The sequence below is a fragment of the Camelus dromedarius genome, chromosome 10, assembly GCF_036321535.1.
Source record: "Camelus dromedarius isolate mCamDro1 chromosome 10, mCamDro1.pat, whole genome shotgun sequence".
Lineage (NCBI taxonomy): Eukaryota > Metazoa > Chordata > Mammalia > Artiodactyla > Camelidae > Camelus > Camelus dromedarius.
This window is the reverse complement of record NC_087445.1, coordinates 49391253-49415234: the sequence shown is the minus strand read 5'-3', so window position 1 is coordinate 49415234 and position 23982 is coordinate 49391253. Positions and strand designations below refer to the sequence as shown.

Genomic DNA, 23982 nt, shown 5'->3' with positions numbered 1-23982 from the left:
CCTTTATCCTACCCTCATTTCTTTAATTCGTCTATTATTTGAATCTAACAGTATTTTTACTGGCGTTCATGGGCTCCAGGACACTGAATTTCAAACATTATTTTTCAAAAGTCTACTTCATTTATTTCCACAATCAAGAATGAGGATTAGATTTAAATGCTCAAAGATCCCACATATTGTGTATTTCCCCTCAACAATCTCTAAAATAAAAATGCCAAAGAAACTAGTTCTTTAGGGTGTTTTAACACAGGCTTACAATCAAAGTCTTAATTTACAAATGTAAGCATACAACTAGGCTTTACCAAAGAGGAACGTGTTTATTTCACTTAATTCTTAAAAATATTTTTTGGCAGTTGTCACATAAAATGTCCTAGTGTAAAAAAATTTCATTAAAAAGAAAAGAAAAGCATGAAAAAACAGACCCAAAATGTTAAGATTTTATTTACAAAGCTTCTTTGTTGTACAGAAAGTAAAAATGCTGTTACAATCTCGGCGTGACTGGGAGCCACAGACGGGTGACTCACCACTCACAGCTATCCAGGCTACAGCAAGAGTCTTACACAAAACCTAACAACACTTACAATTTTGTTGGGGTAAGTCCCAAAGCTTGGTGGTGGATTTCCAAGAGGGACTAAGTGGAGGAAGGCGGAATGTCACAGGAACTATTCTTTGGCTCTTTGGGTGGGTGGGTGTCCTGGGGTTTGTATCACAGCTACCATTTTTTTTTTTTTTTAAAACAGCTACCAAATCCATATGAGCAGTCCAACCAATACTGAACAGTTCTTTTTTGCAGGTTATTTGGGGTCTTAATCATCTTCTCCTTCATCATCTGTTTCTCTCTTCCTCTTTTCACCTTTCCCGCTTTCTTCCTCCTCTGTACAATAGCAAAAATTCACTTTAAAACAACTGGAAATGCATTTACTTTGCCTAAGTTATTGCTAATGGAGGTAACAACAATGAATTTTTTAATGGTTGGGAGATTTAAAAAAAATGATGTAAGCTTGATCAGATGGACAAGTTGTTAATTAAGAAGTATTAATTTGAAGGAGCATAAATAGTGACTACAGAACCAAGAAGGGCACAGTGCACAGCAGCGTCTCAAATCATAGCCAAGTCAAGTCCGTTTTCTCAATTTTAAATCGCCGTCACATGTTTCTTAGTTTTCTTATACTTGTTGGTCCCAACAATTAGACATTAGCAGTTACTAAAATGCACAGCAAGGACTCTGGAGTTAGCTAGACTATTTTTGAGCCAGGCTCACTGACAAGTGATCTTGGCAGGCCACTTACACCGCTTTAAGCCTGTTTCCTCGTTTGTAAAATGGGTACAATGGCACTGACTCTATAGGGTTATTCTGAGGATCAAAAGTATTTAGCCTAGAACATGGCAAGACTCAAACTGTAGCCAGTTTATATTAAATAAAAAGATTTCTTAGACTCCTTAGATATTTGAGACACAGAGGCCTATGCACCATTCTGTTTTTTCAACTAGTAAAAACTCATGGCTATTTTAATGAAATTAACTAAACCTGCATTGAAGTGTGTTCCGGAATGCTCCTTGAAGGCAGAAATCAGAGCCTAACCATCACTATATCCAATGTAAATTTAGTCCTGTGCAGATGCTGAAAGTATGAACCAGTGGAAAGCACAGCAAACAACCTGGTACTCTGACTTACATAAGCGTTAGAATCTGTACTTTTGACAAGTAATAAATAGATGTTTCACTAGTTTTGGTTGTGGTGAGAAAAGGAATAACATTAATAAAATTGGAAAGGTGCTATTTATATATCTGGCAAAAATTACGATCCAATTAAGAATTTTTTTAATGAAAAAATTCCAAACAGAAATCTCATGCCTGACAGTAACCTAAATGATGGGGTCTAAAAAAACGTGTGGGGACTGAGGACAGGCTTCCCACCCTCATGTAGGTATTATTAATTCTTGTAGAGCCAGGGGGCTGAACCAGCACAGATGCACTGATGTGGCTATACAAGTGCCTGTGAAGACCATGAGGGTCAAAGGCATTTTATTTTCTTCTCAGTGGTTTCAAATTCTAAATTAATGGAATTTCCCCCTGATTTTTAACTGAGGGGGACCATAGTACAGGTTTAACCCACCTTCATCCTCATCTTCATCTTCATCCTCATCATCTTCATCTTCATCAACTTCTCCATCCTGTCCAAATTCTTCTTCCTATGGAATGGTAAATAGCATAGCACTATTAGATTAAGTCTGCTCAGTTGAGGAGTACAAAGAAAAATGATGATTGTCAATACATGTAACAGTCCGCCAGGAAAAAACTAAGTTTATTTTTACCTACTTTAATATACTGAGAACTGTTAGTTTTTCTTAAATGAGCTTAATTTAAAATCTTCTTAAAAAGCTTCTTTCACAAACTTAATTTAATTCATTAGACCTATGAAATTACACAAATGCTCAGCCTTATGTTTGTACTACAAACGAACATGCTTTTTTGATGACATCTATTTTCTTGGCCTGTTTTCACAAATCCCCTTTAGGATCAAAGTTAACTCACTCCTCTCTCCTGTCCTTCTATGGCATTCAGCTCCTCAGAGATACTGTATTACTATGTGTCCCATAAACTAGACTACCTGTTCTTTCAGAGTAGGACCACATTTTGATTCAACTTTGTATCCTCAATTCTTTAACATAGCAGGCACATGTGTATCTACTGTATTAAGCTGGATATACAAGAAAGTTCAGACTTGGTAAATATACCCTTCCCAACAAGGAGATGGACATACCATTGTTCTCAATGTTTCCAGTTTTCTCATCCTGCTGATTGAATACTCAACTCGCTGATGCCTCCCAAAGTTAAAGGGTCAAAACTTACTCTGCAGAGCCAAGCACTGTCTAGTAGGCATTCAATAAGTACTCTGTTTAGTATTTACTAAAAGGGGGCAAGAGCTAAATTAATCAGACAGAAATCCATCTATTTATGAGTACCTTAACTTCTTCAAAAGGCTTTTTCTTTTCCTTTAAAAAAAATCCACTTTTATTTTAACTGCAAATAGGAAACAGGTTAGCAAGATTTGCACTGACCTCCCCACTGACTTCATCTTCATCCTCTTCCCCTTCTACATCTTCATCTTCGTCTTCATCTTCTTCATCATCAAACTCTTCCTCCTCACCATCCTCATCCTCCTCCTTGTCCTCATCTTCTCCTTCTGAAAATAGTCCAAAACGAATTCATTAAATACCCTGTGTGCCCCACAAGGCACACCTGCTAAGGTTGTGGCGCTTTGGGTTGGTCCACAGGACAGTGCTGGGCTACACCGTCAGGAGAAAGCACAAACCACAGCGACCTTCTTTCTCCCACGCTGCTGCAGCTCAGTCCCTTTATCTCGAGTCTCATAAAACCTGGAGGCCAGGAATCCTGGTGGACTAGGTGTACCATAATACTTACCGATGAAATGATACAACCTCTACAATTTGCTTCAAAATAAGGAAGGGGGGAAGTGTGTATGTTTAAAGTAAGATCAGCCATGAAACAGGAATTGTTGAAACTCGGTAAGGCAAACATGAAAGTTGGTTTTACTGGTATTTCTACCACTGTCTATATTTGAAATTTTCCAGGAAGGAAGGAAAGGAAGGGAAAGAAGGAAGAACACCCCTCTCAGACAAAAAACCAAAATAACCTAAGAATACCACCCATTTTCTCTGGGTTAAGGGTACCACTACAAACCAGCCGTGCAAATCAAGAACCTGAGAAACAGCCATAATAACCCCACGATGGGGATGACGGTGGGCGTGGGGACAGGGGAGGCAGCCAGGCCAGCTGAAAGGTACTGTGTCTCTCCTCCGTTTGGTGCAGGCCTCTAGTCAAGCAGTTCTCTCTCCTGGTCCTGGAGCTTGCTGTGCTCGCTCCTACCTCCTGGACTCTGCGCACTCTTCCCTGCCTTTTCTGCATGGCTAACACTGACTCGACCTTTGATTCTCAGTTAAACATCACTTCCTCAGGCTGACTTGCCAAACCGCCTAATCTCAGCTCTATGTTCCCACATGACTACGTGATGCTTCTCCATTACCACACATTTTGCTTCCATTACCACACATTTTGCTCACTTGTGATTATTTATTTAGTTATGATTATTTAACATTTTCCTTCTTAGTAGACAGTAGCTTCAAGGGGACAGGAACTATGTCTATTTTTTCTTTTGAAACTACTTTCCACAGAGCCTAGCACATATATTTGTTGCCTAATTGATCTTGCTCTCAAGAACTGCCCTCCAACCTCCAAGGGATTTCCTTTATGGGCTCCTGCATACAGGTGGCCTTTCAATCCATTTAAGGTGAACGTAAATAAAATAAAAACAAGACTGGTTTTTAAGAAAAACTGAGAACCAGTAGTGAAGGGCATTAAGTGATGTAAACATCTGAAACAAGCTGAGCTATTCTGTGTCCACTTTACCACTTAACATCCCATCACTTTTCATCCTGTCTGAAATCTGCGGTAATAAAGAACTGTAAAATGCTTCCAGAGTATTGCCCTATTAACTGCACCCAAGGTGCCTGATGATGCTCTCCACTTTTAAGCATTTCTGTCTTATGAACTTTTATCTTTAAAGAGGTATTAAAAACAATGCTTCAAGTCCAATAATACTGCAAATTCCAGCAACACCAGGAACTCTATGAGAATAAATTTTCTTCATGTTGACTTATTTGCAAACTAATTGTTCTGCATCCTCTAAGCCATTGGACGTGAGAAGCCTTTTATCCTAAGAATGACTCAGAGTAATCACGTCACTATGCAAGGAAAACACAAGCTAATCAGGAGGGATAGTTTGAGCAGAAAATATACAAAGAGATAATAGAGATAATTGGATGGTAAAACCTTGATTAAGTGTCAAAAATAAAAATTACATTGTAATTCCATGTTATAGCCAGAGATTATTTCCTTTATTAATGAAAAATGGAATGCAACATATAGTGCTTTAAAATAATTAATTTTAAAACTCTAGTCATATTGAAAGCAGGAAATGTATATTTATATTTACATATAAAAAACATGTACTAAGTACCTCCTAAGTGCTCGGCCCTGTGAATTAAAAGGTAAGAAGATAATCATAGCATACGTGGAAGGGACAAGAATAGCAGAGAATGACAAGTGCTATGAAAGAGGTAAGCAAGGCAATGCTGTGGCACACACAGGAATCTAACCTAGCTTGCTGGCGTCACCAAATGCTTCCTGGAAGTGTTGACAAAGCTGACTGTGGATAAGTAGGTAGTAGCCAAGAAAGGGGAACAGCTAGGACAAAAGCAAGAGACCTGAGACAATGGTCCTTTTAAGTAAAAGGTAAACTACAAGTACCGCCATGGGCTGGAGCACAGTCTATGATCTCTAGGCTCTGAGTTCAAGACTAGTCAGCTAACAAAGCATTTTCCATTTTGAATCATTTGAAGACTTCAATGTCCTAAGAGCTCCAAATTTAACAGAATGCCTACATGCACGGCATGGATATAAATTTTTCTGCTCAGTAGCAAGAACATTCAATAGCTTTATCAGGGCCTTTGAAAGGCAAAAACTAGGTTCACTGGATGTTGTACCCACTCACCCTCATCCTCCTCCTCTTCATCCACACCGTCCACCTCGGCATCTGAGTCAGGGGCTTCACGATCCTCTCGGTCATAGCCATCCAGGTAGGTCAGCTGGGGCAGGAGCTTGAAGACACTCTCTCGGTAGTCGTTCAGGTTAGTAACCTCACAGTTAAACAGATCCAGGCTTTTCAGACATTCCAACTTTTTCTGAAGAAAAGGACCAAGAAACATACCTCCTAAACCAAAGGAACATAAACAACAAAACCCATCTCCCAAAGAGGTAAAATTCAAGGCTCTGTATTCAATTAGCTGCTACCTACTCAGCCTTATACACAGGAAAATATTTCAAGTCCTTTACAACCTTTACATTAGGTCACTAAAATTTTAACTAGTTCTTCCCTTCTCTACCTTCTCAGATTCTTTTTTTCTTTTGGCAGCATGAGTAGTCTTAAGAAATATGAATTTGAAGTACTTATTAAAATTGGATCTTTTCACAGTATGAGACAAATCAGAGAGTTTAATAAATCTGATTCACAACTAAATTTTAATGTTTCAGTAATCAAATGACCAATAAGAACTTGCTGGGTTATCAAGCAGTTAAGTCTTCAATGCTCTGAGGTGGTAGTATATGACGGACTGCAATCTATTCAAATGTCAAGATTTTTGCGATTTCTCCTTGGGGACATAGATATGAAACACTTGAGAACAGAGTACAGTAAAGCACCAAGTGTGTGATGCAGATATTTTCCAGGAAGACAGGAGTCAATACAGGCTGGGAAAAAGAAGGGGGACTCAGACTTGAAACTTCATAAGTAGAGAAACATTACACTCTTTTCTTCTTTTCTAATTCTTAGGGAAGATTGACACTATTACCAGAACTTTCTGATGTAAAATTCTTCTGATTTTACCATACCTTAAAAGTTTTGTTACAGTACCTCAATTATTCAGGACCTCAGTTTCATCTTTCTCTCTTAAAAACCTGGCCCAAGAAAAGTTTTCTGAGCAGCCAAAGTGGATAGGAAAGTGTCCATGTATTTTACTCAGATCTTCATTTGTTATCACATCAGTGTCCTAGTATTTCAATCCCAGGTCTATTAAGTTTTGATTAAGGGTGAATTAAGAGATGGGGGACAGAGGTAGTATTATAGGCAAGTAAGGAGACAGCAACAGAAAGTGACAACAGACCCTCACAGGGAGAAGAGGGGGCAAACCTATAAAGAGTAAACACAAAATATGAAGTACCATGTAGCCTGGTGCCTTTTAGAACAGGCCTGGAAGGCATATGGATATACAGCTTCGTAAGTTTAACTTTTAATGGGTCTGAATCAAGAGAAAAAGCTTGGTATTCTCTAAGAGGGTGGTACTATAAAAATATTAAGAGGATCTCTATGAAGTAAGTTGCAAAAAATAAACGTTGATGTTTAAAGGCTTTGATGCTTTATTGGGAAGTCTATTTCAACATTCACGAGAACCTGGGAAGAAACACAGATGAAACAAAGCCGTGTCTTCAGGACAAGTTTTCCTGGAACATAGCCACACCTGTTTGTGTATTATGTGTGGCTTCTTCTGTGGTTCAATGGCAAAGTGCAGTAGTTTTGACAGGGACTGTACAGCCTACAAAGCCTAAAAGACCTACTATTAGGTGGTCCTCTAGAGGAAAGGGTTGCTGACCCTGCACACACAAAAGCTTCATCTTCCTTATCAAAGAAGAGGTTCCCACACTGATTTTATTCTCACTGAACAGCCCTTGGGAACATAGAGCCAGGCAGGGAACACAGAACAGGGTTACAGCAACAGGCAAATGTACTCCTCAAAACACCAACGTACAATGATCCAAGAGTTTTGTGAATCCAATAATGTGCTTATGTAAGTCGGTCCCCCGAGGTCTTAAGAATACTGTCCCCAGCCCTTCTGATCACAGGGAGAAGGGCTTTTATGTTATGTAGCTTTCAGATTAGGTTCCCTACTGGAGAGCTCCTGACCTCCAGAAGCCGAGGTATGAGTTCTTGCCAAAAAGGAAAAAAAATGCTGAAACAGCACCCCAGACAAGTGGGGAACTCTTTTTTCTGCACAACAAGATTGACTACACCAGCTAGGATAGAACAAGTAAATTTAGGCAGCTTTCCCACAGAGACTCGTCTAAATTCTTTGCTCAAGGGAATTTACTGCTCAACATTATTCCCTAGGAATCAATGTACAAAAATGTACACAACCCCTGATCTTTGAAACTCTACAGTGTTCCAAGCCCATTTTCTAATTCTGTTGACTATCCTAGTACAGGGCCTCCAAGGCTCTCCTGTTTCTGAAACTCTGAATCTGTGACAGTTGTAACTACCCCTTCAGGAAGGACGCATTATGAGTAACTTGGACAGGTCAAACAATATGCTAGAAAACGAAGTGAAAGCAAATAAACAACAAAACACCAAATTGTAGCACTCTAGAATTGTTTAAAGCAGTAAAATTATGCTTTAAGGCCCAAAATATACACACAGATTATTTAGGATCTCTATGTAATGTGTAAATACTACTTAAAAAAAAAAATCACAACTCTACCATTTCAGAAATTTGGCCTAAAACTAATAGGCTAGCCATAATAAACATTAAACATTTTATTAACAATAATTTTGCTTGCCTTCTTAGAATTTAGAAGGGCTTTGGGGGATGGTTTGGATGGCCCAGGTCTCTTAAAAAAGGTGTCCAAGGAAGTTTGAATTGATGCCTTCTTTGTCTCTCGATTAATGTCCCTGTAGTAAGCAGAGGCATTCACAATCATTGCATTGACTGTAAGAACTGGGCTCAAAGTAGACGGTGTCAAAATGTATGTGGTTGATGAGGATGAGGATGGTGTTTTCCCCCACTGAAGAATACCTTCCAAAGTCGAAATGGACCCATTTCCCCCCTTCACCTTCCACAGATTTATTTATCCTGAAGTTGTAACTCCAGGAGACCCACCTAGCACCCCCAGGAATCTGAACAAGTTCAGGAGAATGGCAGGAGTTCAAGCTTTCCAGATAGTCATGGGTTTGTGGAGCTGTGGGTCAGTCAAATGGCTAGCCAAGTGTGTGACTCTGGACAATGGATTCAGCCTCTCCTAAGCCTCAACTTCCTCATGTATAAAATAAGGGTCATGCTATTTCTATCCACTTTGTAGAAATGTTGATTACTAATGAGACAACATACACAAAGCATCCACTGTGGTGTATGGTACATAGCAGATCCTCCAAAAATGGTAAATATTATAATGCTTATTTCTCATTCTTCACAGTCTCAGGGGTTTGAGAATTTCATAGCCACCAAAGGGCCCTAATTATATCACTGACCAGGTCAGGAACACACCATGCAAACAACTCCCACACAATATTTGCTTCTGCTCTACCTCTATATGCTATGACACTAACAAAAGCTTCTGATGAAACATCAAAGAAGACTAAGGTTGCCATGAGAACTAGGTAACAGCATGAAAAGGTACTAACTGCCTGGTATTCTGTTCCAGAGAAAAGGGGTTCCAATGCTTACAATGACCCTAAATTGACAGGCCTATCATTAACACAAACAACAAAGGCTTAATGTAGCCCATCTGACTGGGAGACCATCAGCACTTAATTTAGTGCTCCTGCTGGAATTCCCAGCTTAGGTCAATCTGGGTATGGAAAAACTTTATAGATAAAAAGATAACAGGTTCAAAGGGCAATGGAAAGACTGGAGGACTTGGATTTGAATCCCTGCTCGCCATTTATCTGAGGCTGCTAAGTAATTAAATTCGTTTTCTTCATTTCTAAAAGGAGGACATTCTCTCTTCTCTGCCTTATATGAGGATACAACGGGCAAATGTTAATGTTCTTGAATAAAGCAAAATGCAGTGCTTGCTTAAATACTAGAAATGGGGATTGGTTTGGAGGAAAACAGAACTAGTTTAAAAAAAAAAAAAGGAGGGAGCCCAAGTATCTGGGTGTACCTATAGCAGGAAAAAAGGGGCAAAATTCATGGAAAAAAGGTGAGCACCAGGCTCCCAATACTTACGAGAAATATGAGCTAAATGTGGTCTACTTAATGAAATGTAAAAACAAAGGGACTCACAAAATTGGTGATTAAATCTGTTTTGGAGCACAGCCTCAATTATCCATTAGGAGGGAAAAGACCCTATAGTTCTGGCAGGAAATCCTCTTCATTAAAAGAAAACATAATTTAACTCTATATTCTTTTGAAATAGCAACAGAGCATTCTGTACAAGTGATATGAAATCCAAATTATTTTAATAAATTGTGGCATCAGAAAAGATACAGACAGCAGAAGGATGCCTTATCCTCTTGGGTTCTGCTCTTGTGGCTCCTGAAAGACAGCTCCTATCTGCTACATAACCCCTTTCCCAGTTAAGTCAGATGGAAATACTGACTTTATGTCTAACAGAAAAAAATCAGAAAGAAGCACAGGCTTCTCTGGGTGGTATGAAACAAGTTTGAGTTTCATTAGCCTTATTAGAATTGAATTCTACCTCTGTGAATAGAATGTATTATTTAGGGGGAAAAGTCATTTAATAATCTTAAAACCATAGAAATTTCCAGGTGGCAGCCAAAGAAAACAGCCTGTGGAGCTGCCCCCTACCCTGCATGACTCCTGCCTCCAGAAGCTCTTTTCTGGTCCCTATAACCTCCACATGGACTGGACTCCCTATAGCACAGCTTCCCAACTTACAAAGCAAAGTAAGTGCATTACCTTGTTTTATTCTCAGAACTCCTAAGTGAGGTAAGTAAGGCAGGGACTATATCCTTCCAGCTTCTTTAAGTGAGGAAATTAAGGCCCAGAGAGAAGAAGCAATTTGCCCAAGGTCACACAGCAAGTCTATAACCCAACTGGCACTCTACTTTTCATAGCTTATTCCAGCATGTAAGACAGAGGAGAATTTGGGGGTTCCCATGTAAAACTTTAGACACCAGTGATCCAGCTAGAGCATAAGATCATGAATTAGAAGACCTAGAACTCACTGGAGCTGCCCTTGGACTGTTCTATGTACAGCTCAGATATGCCACTCAATGTAAACAGCCTTTTCTATAAAAGTACAGAACAGCCTGGCTAGTCTGGGGAAAAATTTCTTAAGAGAAATGTTTAAGGCTATATAGTCAACATATATTTAAAAACAGCAAAAAAGGAAATAATTCCCCCCCTTTCAAGAAAGCCACCACAATAATCAGGGAGGGAGAGCAAAGCCAGAGGAACACATATAACTAGAGAGGCCCTGAGCTTGAAAACTGGACTTTCTATAAAAACGAACATTAAAAAAAAAAAAAACCCACCACTTTCTTGATCAATTATTATTTCCAATTACTTCCCTCACCATAAAGAAATATGAAAATGAAAATGACCAACAAGTCCTGGCTTCCAAATTATCGATTACTCACCAAAGGTTCCAGGGTGCTGATATCTTTCAGTTTATTTCCACTTAAGTTTAGATGTGTGAGATTTGGAAGTTTTTCTGCTAACATATCCAGACCTCCAAAGATTCTATTGTCACTGAGCTCAAGCTGTAAGAGAAAATGCACACAGCACACAGATAACACACAGAGAAACACATATCATTAAGGTGTCATAAATAACAAATACAGTTTGCAAGTATTTATCAAGATCAAATCATCTCTATTTTTATTAGTGTACATATGTTCATTTTGTTTGATTAAACAGAAGTAAGTGGTTTATAGATCCCACTAACACTTCAGGGAAGGGGGGACTTGATAGGATGAGAAGAGTTGTTTCTAAGTCAGGTGCTAATTATAACAGTTTACTGGCCCCCAACATCAGTGAATACATTTTCTAATCTAAAAAGTGGGTCAAAGCAAATTAGAATTCTTTGAGAAGCTGTAATACTCTATACCAGCCAGGAAGGGTAAACAGTCTGTGCATTCTAAGCAGCTTATTCTGTGGGCCAAGCAGAGCTCACAATGGCCACTTGAAACCTAATCTGGTTCTGTACAGTGCTGATTCGTCATGGGGTTCTACATCTGGAAGGCACCAAGGAATCTTGCCCCAAAGGCTACAGGAGTGGTACACACCACAGAACAAGCCCTTAAAGAAGTCCCATGACCTCAGAAAAGGGACTGGGGCAACAGCTTCAAGACTGATGAAACCAACTCAACAGAGGCCACTTCTTGCACAAATCTGGCACTATTTATAAGAATCTACTCTAATTCTCAGCTGCAGGTCAAGTAGCAGTGGTATGCCCATGAAGGAATGAACCTTTACCAAGGAATATCAGAATCGCAAAATGAAAAAAAATTGGAGCCTGGAAAAGTAAGATGGTTGAGAGCATCCAATTCAAACTAAACTCTTCAGTTTGCAGATAAGAAAACCTAGGCCATATAGCTGCTTTCAATTCTATTCTAAGTGCCAACAACAATGGTAACTATCTAACTCTTATATGGTACTTAAGTGTTAAGTACACAGGTACTTAAATAATTGTTCAAAGTACTAGAAATACATGAACTCATCCGATCTCACAAAAACCCTATGAGGTAGGCAGAATTATTACCCCCGTTTACAGATGAGGAAAATGAACAATAAAGAGACTGTGTAATTTGCCCAGTGGTGGATCTATGATATGAAGCCAGGCAGGCTAGTTTCAGAAGAATCCACATGCTCCTCACTATGCTATGTAAATGCTATGTCCATGCATACCATGAAAACCCCTGTCATTTAGTCTGGCATGCAATGAAATGAAATCTACATGACACCAAACAGAGGACCTTTAAAAAATGTAAATAGTCATTGAAAGAGTGCGTTTAAAAAAACAAGTTTGCTGCGTAGGTATTACCAAGCATTTCTGAAGAGAAAAATGTGACATTTCAAAACATTTTTTCCTTCAAATTGGGATAGTCTGTTAAAATATCTAGTCATGGTCCAGATTTAAAAGTACATCTCTATAATCAACGAAGACTCAAGTGTCAGCTTTACTGAGGTTATAGTAAATGAAACTAAAGAGACCATTTCTCTTGGTCAGACTATCAACATGTGTAATATTCACATCCTTCCAACATGAACATCTCAGGTGAGAAGAAAATAAAGCCTGTATCGGCTGTGAGAACATCCAACCTGCCTTTGGGTTTGGTTTATAGACATCTCCATTCCTCCCCCACCAACTCCACAAAGTTAAGTGATTAACAAGACTTCAGAAGGATTTGATAAAGCCTCTATATGGATGTTCCCCTATACAATGACTTTCTGAATAAGTGTGATAGTACATAGATCACAGTAATTCAGGAAAATGTACCAGGATGTTAAGAAAGCAGCACAGAATACAAAACACATAGTAGGGACCTGCTAGCATAAAGTTTATGTAGATAGAGGCTAAAAAGCCATCAGTTTTTAATGGGCTTATTAGAGCTTCCAATGTCACCAATAACCCATGCAAATGTAAAAGGATTACATTTGAACCTCTAAAGTAGATGCAAGAAAGAAAAAATTAACAAATTTAAATACAACAGAATTCTTTCTGATAGGACGGCCACCCTGCAACTCATGACGGCTGCCTGAGCATTTATTACCTAAATAAGGCAAATAAGCAAAAAGCACTTCTGGTTTTTAATTCCCATACTTAACCAAAGAAACAGCCCCTTTCGGATTTAAGCAAGCCAACCACAGAAACAGCCTACCTGTTCTTTGCCTAAATTTGAGTTCAGATTTCTATCTGTATCTTTGTTTAGATAAAGGTTCAATGTAAATTCTCTAATAAAGAGATTCCCTAAACTGGAGAATTCTGCAAGACTACTATGACCACATACATTTTCAAATGTGATGGAACAAGTCCTAGGTTGGCAAATAGGAGATATGGGTTCTAGTTTTGGCTCCAATACTAAGCACTTTTGTGGGTGGCTTTAGGCAAATTATTATACCTTTCTGGGTCTACTGCTGTGCCTGTAAAATAAAGGGCTAGGCTAGAAGATCTACATTTCTTCCAGTTCAGACATTCTGGGACTCTTGACAGGTAAATGTGCAAGGACATGAAAAAGCATTTTTCTTGTTTTTTTTTGTTTTTTTTTTTCGGGAAGGGGGCGTGGTTGGAGGAGATAGTGATTGGTTTATAACTGACCAGTAAAGCACTAACAGGCTTTATTAGGATAGGAAATAAAATTAGGATAGGAAAATAGAGCAGTTCTGTTAAAATGAATTCTTGCAGTCAATCGCAACACATTTTAAACTTCCTAGTCACTAAGAATTATATTATGGGTTTGAAATATTAGACTACAAATCTGAAGACTTTACTTAAACTCACCCTTAATCAACAAACATAAAACATGAAGAGTAGGAGGCCCCTGTGGTTCCTAAACCAGAGCATACTAAGAACAAAACGTAGTTAATATTATAACAAATTCATAAAAGAAATGTAATTCACAGTTATTCTTCATAATTATTTATTGAGCATCCAACATTTATGATTTCCACACATCACGGCAATTCTGCATGCAAGGTCAGGTGGTATCACCAGTTTATAGGTGAGGAAATTGAGCCTTAAAGAGATTAAGTAACCTGCAGAAGATCACCCATCAGGAAATTGATAGAGCTGGAATTCAATCCCAGATCTGCCCAGTTCCAAAGGCCATGTGCTCTCTGCTACACTAAATGCTTCCTTAGATAGAATAATATTTTTCCCCTCCCAAGATGGTTTTCTCTTTTGCTGTTAAAGAAAAACCACTTACCTTTTTCAATTTAGGTAGTTTGGGGAGATTTGAAACTGAAATCAAGTTTACATTTATTAAACTGAGGAACTCTAAGTTCACAAATTCAGCCGTTAAGCCCTCAATTTTCCCATCATTTGATTTGCAGTTGTCCAGGACAAGTTCTCGAACCTGTGGGTAACAAAGAGGGAGACAAGCTTTCAAAAACATACAAGAAACAAGGAACAAAGTAAAAATTCCAACCATAAATACCCAACAAATCACCCACATATATAGGGGCAGACTCTGTTTAGACCTAGATCATTAGTTATAAATAAATGAAAAATGATTAAGCCTTTGGTAACAATATTCTTATAGATATCAAGGGTGGAATGTCACACCATGTTATAAAGATTTAAACTCTTTACTTTCCAGAGACAGAAACTACAGTTCTTAAGACGTATGTGAAGAAACAATATCCCCCTTATTCCTTTTCCCAAGTCTGTTCCTGAAAGGGTGGCTCTAACCACAAATACAGAGTGAAGATAGCCTCCTCCCTGCCACCCCCAGCAACCCCTTTAGGCTGAGTCTACCTGAAAGCCCAGGAGATTGACACAAGGAAAAGAGGAAAGCTTTATTTTTCCCATTGAGATCACCGAAGAGATTTTGGCTACAGGTTGCTGGACTACATTTCCACTTCTGGTTTTATTAATTTTTACTGAGATCATCTTGACACTAGGAAATGTTCAAGATGCAAGAGGCCTTAATTCAAAGTAAGAATCATTTTTAAAATTTTTATTTTAATATATTTTTATTTATTTATTTTTATTGGTGGGGGGAGGTAATAATTAGGTTTTACTTATTTATTTTTTAGAGGAGGCACTGGGGATTGAATCCAGGACCTTTTGTATGCTAAGCACCTGCTCTACCACTTGAGCTATACCCTCCTCCAGAATCACTTTGTGATACATGTGAGAAAAACATTTCTAGGATAACCGTTAGACATTAGGTGCCTTTTTCAGGCCATAAAAATCTTCTTCTTTGGAAGTCCTGAAATTCAAAATTCAAATCCACCCAAGGGTATCACATCTGCAGATTATGAAAATACTGATTACTTAATAAACAGTTTACTGTGTGAATATGTACCATGATTCCCACTGCCATTCTTGTTCTGTGGCTGACTCTGAAACTTGCAATTTTTAAACATGTCTTGATAAATTTACACTAATGCAAATTAGTTTTAACTGCCAAAGGCATTCTTGCAGTAACTCTAACATGTTTAACAGCATTAATCAAGCATGTTTATGGGAAGGAGATGCTGATAGTTCTAAAATGGAAGATGGGAACTAGTAACATCTTCATCCTCCCATTCAAAAGCCAAGGATACTATTCTAGTAACTGCTACCATTTATGGAGAATTTACTCATTCTTTGTACTACCACACATCCTACCCCCAGCTACAGAAAAGGAAACAGATTTAGAGTCAGTGATACCTGCAACACCGCAACTTCTCACTTGCTTCTTCACTACTTCTTGCTATCCTGTCTACTTCCTCTTCAGAAACCCTGCTTTCAGGATGCATACAGGCCCATTATATCGTTTGCTTCTTTCTTCCCTTCCTTCCACCTTTATCTAGATGCCTCTGCTACCTTCCCTCTCCTGATGAAAATCAGCATATCTGAAAACTTAAGGGCAACTGAGAAGGGCTGGCTCTTTGAAATAAGGATTGTTTCCTCACAATCTCTTGCTAGGTGAAAAAAATATAAACATTAAGAGCCTGTTATTGAGTTATGAGTTCTTTATTTAAAATGGGAACCAAGCCTTAAGATTTTTTTGTGACCTTTCTTGATATATGGAAATTCTAGGTATTTGCATTTATTTATTTTATCTTTTTCTTAAGGTATTGTTTTTGCCCTAAATGAGGGGGAAAAAACCCTACAAAATACTGACAAAAAAGTAGACAAGCCATAAAAATATAAACTGTCAGTAAACAAAAAATCATTTGACTATAACAAGTAATACATAATGCATATTAAAAATGAGATGTCATTCTATTCTTGTTGAAGGTGGGGCAGCCCTTCCACGGAGAAGAGATGGCTAGGATGGGTTTAGGTGCAGGAAGTTTACAAGTGGGAGAGAGAGTTCAGGGAATGTATACCCGGTAACTATAACAGGCCTAGAAAGCCCACCATCAGCAGCCTTCTAGCCAATCTAAAGTTCTAAACAGGACCTTGGTGAAAAGGTGTCTGCTCTCAGGCACTGTGTCAGCAGCAGCATTTGAGGTAACTAAGCCTCTCCTCTCCCCTCCATCCTTCCTGAGTGTGAAGGGATCCAGACTGCCTTGCAAGGGAGAGTGCACCAGGTGGGGGCTGGGGGGCATAGAACTCCAGGGCCTCCCAATCTAGATCCATAATGGGTGGTTCTAATCAAGGAAAAACAGCTCTAGTTTTATCTCCTTATGTCCCCAATTCTCCCAGGGCTACTACCTAGTAAGAAAGGCTGGGCAGGCACTTGTACATTTGCATGTACAACTTAGGGAGCTATTTGGTCCAGGGTAGAATTACTTGGTGTTCTGCTTGAAGATAAATGGTTTAACTTTGGGGGCCAAATTCACTCTTCATCCCTCATTTCCCAATGAAACTAGCTTTTTCTCAAACATGAATTTAAGGTAAACACTTAAAAACCAAGAACAAAAATCCAAATGACTTTCTGTTCAACTTGTTTTTGTTTTCTATAGCTATAAGCAAAGCTGATACTCCAGTTTCTCACTGAAAATTTTGAAATACAATGTAGCCAAGCTATGGGGATTGGAGCTAGGAGCTACAGAAGAGATCAAGCAATTTTTCTTTCATCCTCTCCAACTTGCTCTCATTCCTACTCTTCCAAAAAAAAAAAAAAAAGGATCAACTTCCCCTAAGTGGTTGAGTGACCTTCCTAAATTATCGGTTATAAGAAGGGAAAAAGAGATGGAGGATTAAAGATCACTATCAGTTCTTTTAGTTAGAAAATACATGATTATTGTAGTGAGTGAAATTAAAAAATGTGGAAAGTAACTCCTGCCACCTTTGACATTTTCCATCCTTCTGAGTTAACCAATCTTCAACTCTCCACCCTACTATTATTTTAAGTAATTTTTTTTTGGCAGGGAGGGTATAGCTCAGTCATAGAGTGCATGCTTAGCATGCATGAGGTCTGGGTTCAACCCCCAGTACCTCCACTAATAAACAGATGAGGACACTGAGGCACAGAAAGATAATCTTAAAAATAAAAATAAATTTAAAAAAGAATGCTTTCAAAATAACAGGACAGATTTATATTAGTAGTTCTCAAGTGTGCTTGGGTGGCAAAACGTTGGCATGAAGGAAGGAAATAACCCTATCCTACCTGGTGGGTAGGTAAAGAAGAGATCATTCTAAAAAGCAATTTGGCAGAGATTAACATTACAAAATGTTCATTTCAGTACTATTTTAAACAGCAAAAAACCTAAACATGCCATGGGCTATACCGACATTAACAATCAGGCTGTAAAAATAATAAATGGTAACATAGAAAAATAAAGATATTTACTGTACTTTAGCAACAAGATAGTATATGCATTAATAGCATGATCTGAGTTTGGAAAAAATTAAACATTCTTGTGGACTATACTAAATATCAGAATATTTAGATGGTAGGATAGGGGGGTGTGTGTGAGATTTCTGGGGTTTTTCATTCTTTATATCTACTATTTTTTGGCGTATTTGTATCTAGCTTCTCTTCAATGAAGATATATTCCTTACACAAGGGAAAAACCCAATTAGCTGCTATGCAACCAATCAGAATATCCCATTGAGCTCAAAATCACATCACAGTAGACAATAAATGACAAAAGCTTGAGAAAAAAAACTTTAAAAGACATACGTGAGAAAAACCTCCCCCCCCCTTCAGTAAACCGGGACTAAGAAAAAACTGCTCTTATTTGTGAGATATGGAATGTCTCAGTCTAGCATATACAGCCCACCAGTGTTCCCCAGGGGCATAGATTGTGAGCCACAGGAACTGCCTGGCTTTCCAACTTTGAACACAAGACTGGAACAGAGATTCATAGTTAATGAGGTGCTCACAATGGTGCATGTTTGGTATAGTAGAAATATGAGGGCCTTACGTAAACAACAGAAATTTTTTCCAATTCTGGAATACATCTAAATCTGGTCTGTATCTGGCTACTGCATGTGTCTCTTCACATCTACCACCATTTCTATGGTGTACAGGGTACATTCTAGCACTGTATAATTTGCTCTTGGTGAAATAACTGACACCAATATTTTGTATAAAGCATTCCCTATCCCTGCCTACAAGATATTTTTAAATGGTGATCACCATTCTTTATGAAAATTATTTTTTTAAATGTCATCTTAGGCCATTTTTTCCACTATGAGAACACCTCTGTTATAAAGAAGTGTTTTAGACTTTAAAAAGTTGAATTACATTATTTATGAGTTACCCTACCTTAGGGAAATGAGCATACCTGCATTTACGTAACAAGTGAGGATGTAACCGGTGAAATGAACCTATTATCTTCTTCCCATGTACTTTGCCCAAAGAACACAAGGTAAGGTGTTACCAGGATCTTCTTCAAACCCCAAAATAAAAACAAACAAACAAAAAAACCCCACACATACAATAAAAGCCCCTGTGATCTTAAAAGCACTTACAATCAAACCTCCACTTACCTCCTCAAATACTGTTAGGTCTTACTTCATGACATCAGGGTCAACCATGGGATATACTGTTGTGAATTTAAGAGCCTCCTATCCTTATTATACCAATACATTCAATGGAAAGAGGGTTCTTCCTTTCCCCAAGTGACAAGGGTCTGCAGGATCCCAGAGGTCAAGCCTACTCTCTAACAGCTGGCCCAACAACAAACATATGGTGCCATGTGACTAGCTGATTTAGGTCTTAAAAGAATCATTTTACAACTAACTTCTCACTTACCTTAAGGATGATGCTTTTGTGCAAAACATTTTTAAACTCTTCTTTTAAAACTTCCTTTAAATCTACAAATTTCTTTTTTCCTGAAAAGCCTTCAGTTTAAGGTCAGCTTTCCTCTCCCAAGAACCTAACTCCTACTGGTCTCAGTCCCCTTGTCAGAGTCCATAGAGCAGACTTTCTTCACTCCCACAGTCTTGCCTGGCTCCCATGACACTCTCCCAAGGCCCCTAAATTGCACTAGGGCAACAGGCAACACTCGGTTCTGAGGCTTCAGGAGGGAAGGGGCTGCTCACTGCCATGTTCACAGTGCCTTTCCAAACCCTGGCATACTGTTGGTACTCAAATATGTGACAAAACTAGTGAATTACTGTAGGTTAGTGCTGTCCAATACAGTAGCCACTAGTCATGTGTGGCTTTTGGGTATTTGAAATGTGAATAATGTAACTGATAAGCTGACCTTTTAATTTAAGTTTAATAGCCACATGAGTGTAGCCTGTCTTTGGGGAAAATGTTTAAGTCTTGTTGATTTCTTGAAAAATTAGCACTTGTATATATATGTGTTTTAAAAAGTAGTATATTAGTTATTTCATAATGAATAAATTCCATATACAACACCAGCTCAGTTGTATTTCTCACAGAGAACAAAATGCTCTTAGCCGCGTATTTTCATAGTACTTTATGCACATTCAAAAAACTCAAATTCCAGATTTTAAGGCACTTTGAATATCTACGTGCGCACTTTTGGAAAATTTGGCTAAATTTAATTACTCCACAGTCTACTGATTTGCAACTACTCAGTAATAATTCAAACGTCTTATATTAACAACTCAAAATGAGACAACTGTAAGTTTTAGTGTGAAGGAGCCTAACGGTTCAATATACTAGCACGTGGCCAACACAAAATGTCTGACCGATGGACGGAAGGGATGGCTGCGGTCAAACCTCAACCTTAAAACCCCGAGGACTGAGTGGAGACGCCCACCCCGAGGTCCTCCAGGGACTCGCGGTGAAGCCACGAGGTGCGGCCTGCCCAAGGCCACATTTGTGGGAACCTCAGGGATTGAAAACCTCGCGTGCACACCAGGTAAACCATGGTTGACGAATTCCCACAAGTTGGCAACTTGTTACCCCACAGCTACCTGACTGCACGTTAACACTCCCATCGCTGGCCTGGGACGGGGTGGGAGGACTCCCCTGGGCTGCCCACCAGCCAGAGGACGCCACTCACCCGAGGAGGCGGTCTGGCTGAGGCGCAGCCTCCCCGCGCGGGGGCCGGGAAACATGGCCCCGTGCCCGGCCGCGGGAAGCCGCTCTAGTTCGCGGCGAGGGCCGGGGTGGAGAAGAAAGAGGCATTCTTAAAGGCCCGCCCGCTGCTCACGCAGCCGCGGCGGGAGAGAGCCGGCCCGGATCGGCGGCCCTGGAGCACGTGCGGGGGTAGAGGCCCCAGCCCGCGAGCCCAGGCCCCCGGCGCCCGAATCCAGCGGAGGCGGCCGCCTGGCGTTGCCCTTTTAAGAAGGAGGGGGGAGGGGGACGGCAGCGTGCCCGAGACGAGTCGGCGGCAGCCGGATCGCGCGGCTCCCGCCAGTGCGAGCCCAGCCCCGGCGAGGCGGGCGCCAAACAAGCCGCAGACTCGGCCAGGGGAACGGCGGCCCACTGCTACCGCCGGGGCGGGCGAGCAGGGCCCAGCGGGCCGAGCTCGCAGGCCGGCTCACGCGGCGGAGGGAGACGGGTGCCCGCCAACATGGCGCTGTGTCCGTCTGTGGCGCGCCCGGGCTGACGCGAGAAGCCGCCACCCGCCCACACCGAGGGGCCAGCCTCCCGGGCAGAGGCCCCCGGGCTCCGCCGCCGCGGCGGGGGGGGGGGGGGTAGGGAGAAACCGCCTACGCCACAACGGCTAGCCCGGGCCGAGGGGGCCAGCCCTGGGAGGTCGCAAGTAGGGAAGGCCCGAGGGGCCAAAGAGGAGCGATAAAAATGGGGGAGAAAGTTTTATTTTTAGGCTTGAAAAATGGCGGGAACCGGGTCCTTTTTTCAAACTTGGCCTCGGGAGGGGCGGCGGTTGCGCCACCTCCGCTGCCCGGGTTCGCCCCTCCCCCGCTCCTCGCGCGCCAGGCCGTGCCCGCCCAAGCCCCCCGGTGCCCAAGGGGTCTTCTTGTCCCCTTCGGAGGGAAGATGCTCCCTGCTCGACCCTCGGCCCCTGCTCTGACCGGGCCGGCGCCAACCCCGAGGTCAGGCCGGAGGAGCCACCCGCGCCACCCGAGCCCCTTTCCCTGACCCGCCCGGGGCCCGCGGAGCCCGGTCTGGCGCAAAGCGGGCCCAGCCTGAGCTGGCCGCGCGGCTCCTCGGCAGGCCCGGCCTCCGCCCGGCCGCGCATCCCGGGAGGCTGCAAACATGGCTCCCAGCGTTACACAACCCCCTCCTCCCTCCCTTGCCGCCGGCCACACGAACACGCGCTCCGCGGGGAAAGGACCCCGGCAGGCGAGGAGCTCAAAGTTTGCTTTCCCCCACCCCACCGCCTTCCCCGGACGGCTGCGGGGACCCGCGGGCGCCAAAGAGTTAATCCCCGCGCGCTCGCTCCCCCCTCCGCGCCCGCCCGCCTGCCTTCACCGTCCGAGCCCGCGAGCTGCGCTCTTCCTCGCTCCGGGGCCGGCGAACCCGCGGCCCGAGCCCCGCAGGTGGCCACCATTACATGCAAGTCATCGGGGGGAGAGGGCGCTCGAAGTGGGGGGGTCTGCTTACAGCTGCTGGGGTCCGGTTCCTCAGCTCCAGGTGGATCCTTCTCTTCATGTCCATGTTTGCCTCTTCCCCCCTCTTCAAACTTAACTTTCCGCGGCGGGGGCGGAGGGGGGAGAGGCGTCCCAGCCTGCGCAGCGAGGGCCGTCGGAAGGGGTCTGCTCGCAGCAGGGGCCGGCGGCGCGGTCCCGGGCGGCGGGCGGCGTGCGGGGAGGCGAGCGGAGCCCCCGGAGCCAAGTTACTCACGGGAGCGGAGAGAAACCATGGAGGGAAAAGGGGGCTGGAGCGCAGCGCTGTCCTCACTACCGCCGCCCCCGGCCGCGGCCCCGCACTGCGCTTAAACCGGCGACGCGGCGCGGGCGGCTGCTCGGCTCGACTCGGCCCCGCGCGGCGCCGCTCGGCTCGGCGGCCGCGGTGCACCAAGGACGGGGCGGGGAGACGCGCGGCGGGAGGGGCGGAGGCTGGGGGCAAAAGGCGCACTCCCGGGGACAGGAGCGACTTCCTCCCGCCCTCCGATCGCACGTGGGGTGGCTGATGTAAGACCCGCCTTGGGGGCTTCCCCTCCTGCTGCCGAGCTGAGACCCCCAGATCCCTCCTCGACGCGCACGTAGGCGGTTCTCCAGCCCGCGCTTGGACATTTGTCGGGAGGGCCGGGGACGGGGGGAGACTTTACAGTCCGACTTTGGGGGTCCCTAAGGCCAGGTCCGTCCTCAGAGTCTTGGCCAGCCCAGTCCGATTCCCGCGAAGACGGGAGACGTGAAGAGAGCGGAACTGGGGCCTTCGGGTTCACCTCCCGCTCCCCTGCATAGTGTGGGGCCAACAGACCGAGCTCCGCCGTCTCCTTGGCCAGGTGGGGTTGGAAGTGCTGTGAGGACCCACGTCGGGGGCGGAATCGCTGCCGGCCCGCGTTGTACCGCGTGGCAACGGGCGGAGTCGGCCTTCACGGCCGGCGGGGACCGGCCACTGGCCCAAGCCACAGAGGAGCCGAGCGTCCCAGAGTTCGGGAGAATCTTCCTGGGTTTTCTAACATTTAAATATAGGCTAGCGAAGGCAGCAATTAACATTTCTAATGGGGCCTCGGAGTTTGCAGAGTTTCCCCGAAGACTTTTATCTCGTTTATTTTTAAGGGCACCCCTGTGAGGTGTGTGAATTCTTGATGGTCTCCATTTCGGTAAAGCTTGGCAGGTAGCCTTTGTAATGTGCTGGCTCAGAGAGCTCCCTGAGAGCTAGGGTTAGAGCACTAAGTCGGCTTTGCAGACCTCGGGTAGGTAACGTAACGTTGCATTCAGCTTAAAATAAGTAAATACGTCGTATGTCAAATCAGATACTATCTTAATTCTAGTATTCTACAAGAGGCTCCAAGGTTGAGAAAAATGTATGAATAGAGAAAGACTTAGAATTCTATGCATTAACCTAAGGTTTTCTTAAAGTTATGAGACTCCCCTCTCCCAGTTCACCTAAATTCATTTAGTGGCAAACAAAACTACTTACATCTATTTAAAAATTTTTTATTTAAGTGTAGTTGATTTACAATATTAGTTTCAGGTGTACAGCAAAGCGATACAGTTATACATACACATACATACATACATACATTTTCTTTTCAGATTCTTTTACATTGTATGTCATTACAAGAAATTGAAAATAGTTCCCTGAGCTGTAAGTAGGTCCTTGTTTGTTTTATACATAGTCATGTGTGTCTGTTAATCCCCAACCCCTAATTTATCCCTCCTCATGCAAAACTAGTTGTATTAATTTTTAAATATCAAATGAATTAATACGTCAAAGCCTAAAAAGTTTTAGAAGGATTATGGATAAAGGGAAAAACAGTCTAGTGTGTTGTTTCCTGAGTCTTGTATTTAAAATGTAAGTCTTAGCAGACATCTCTGTGATGACGAGGGAGGTGCTGTTCAGACTGTCATGAGGTCTATAACTGTAAGGTGATGAGAACCACAGGGCCATGGGATGAAGGCTTCTACGAAAAACTAGCAAATTAGTTCCATGAGCTAACAAGCAATGATTGAGCATCCACTTGTAGGGCTTAATAAGTTCTTTCTCATTTTATCCTCAGGCAACCC

At 42.2% G+C, this 23982-nt stretch overlaps 2 protein-coding genes across 2 annotated transcripts in view; one reads left to right on the top strand and one right to left on the bottom strand.

The window, feature by feature from the left end:
• Window positions 1–423: 423 nt before the first annotated feature.
• ANP32B (acidic nuclear phosphoprotein 32 family member B) lies at window positions 424–22320 on the bottom strand. Its single transcript, XM_031450078.2, has 7 exons — window positions 21911–22320; window positions 14243–14392; window positions 10955–11077; window positions 5576–5765; window positions 3063–3187; window positions 2117–2192; window positions 424–874 (listed from the first exon to the last, which is right to left on the bottom strand). The coding sequence occupies exons 1-7, from the start codon at window positions 21962–21964 to the stop codon at window positions 807–809; spliced, it is 786 nt and encodes a 261-aa protein (XP_031305938.1). The 5' UTR covers window positions 21965–22320; the 3' UTR covers window positions 424–806.
• HEMGN (hemogen) overlaps window positions 20078–23982 on the top strand; it is a 46774-nt gene continuing 42869 nt past the window's right edge. Inside the window, exon 1 of the mRNA XM_064490334.1 lies at window positions 20078–20258. The gene's annotated coding sequence lies outside the window, so the exon portion shown is untranslated. The remainder of the gene's footprint in view (window positions 20259–23982) is intronic.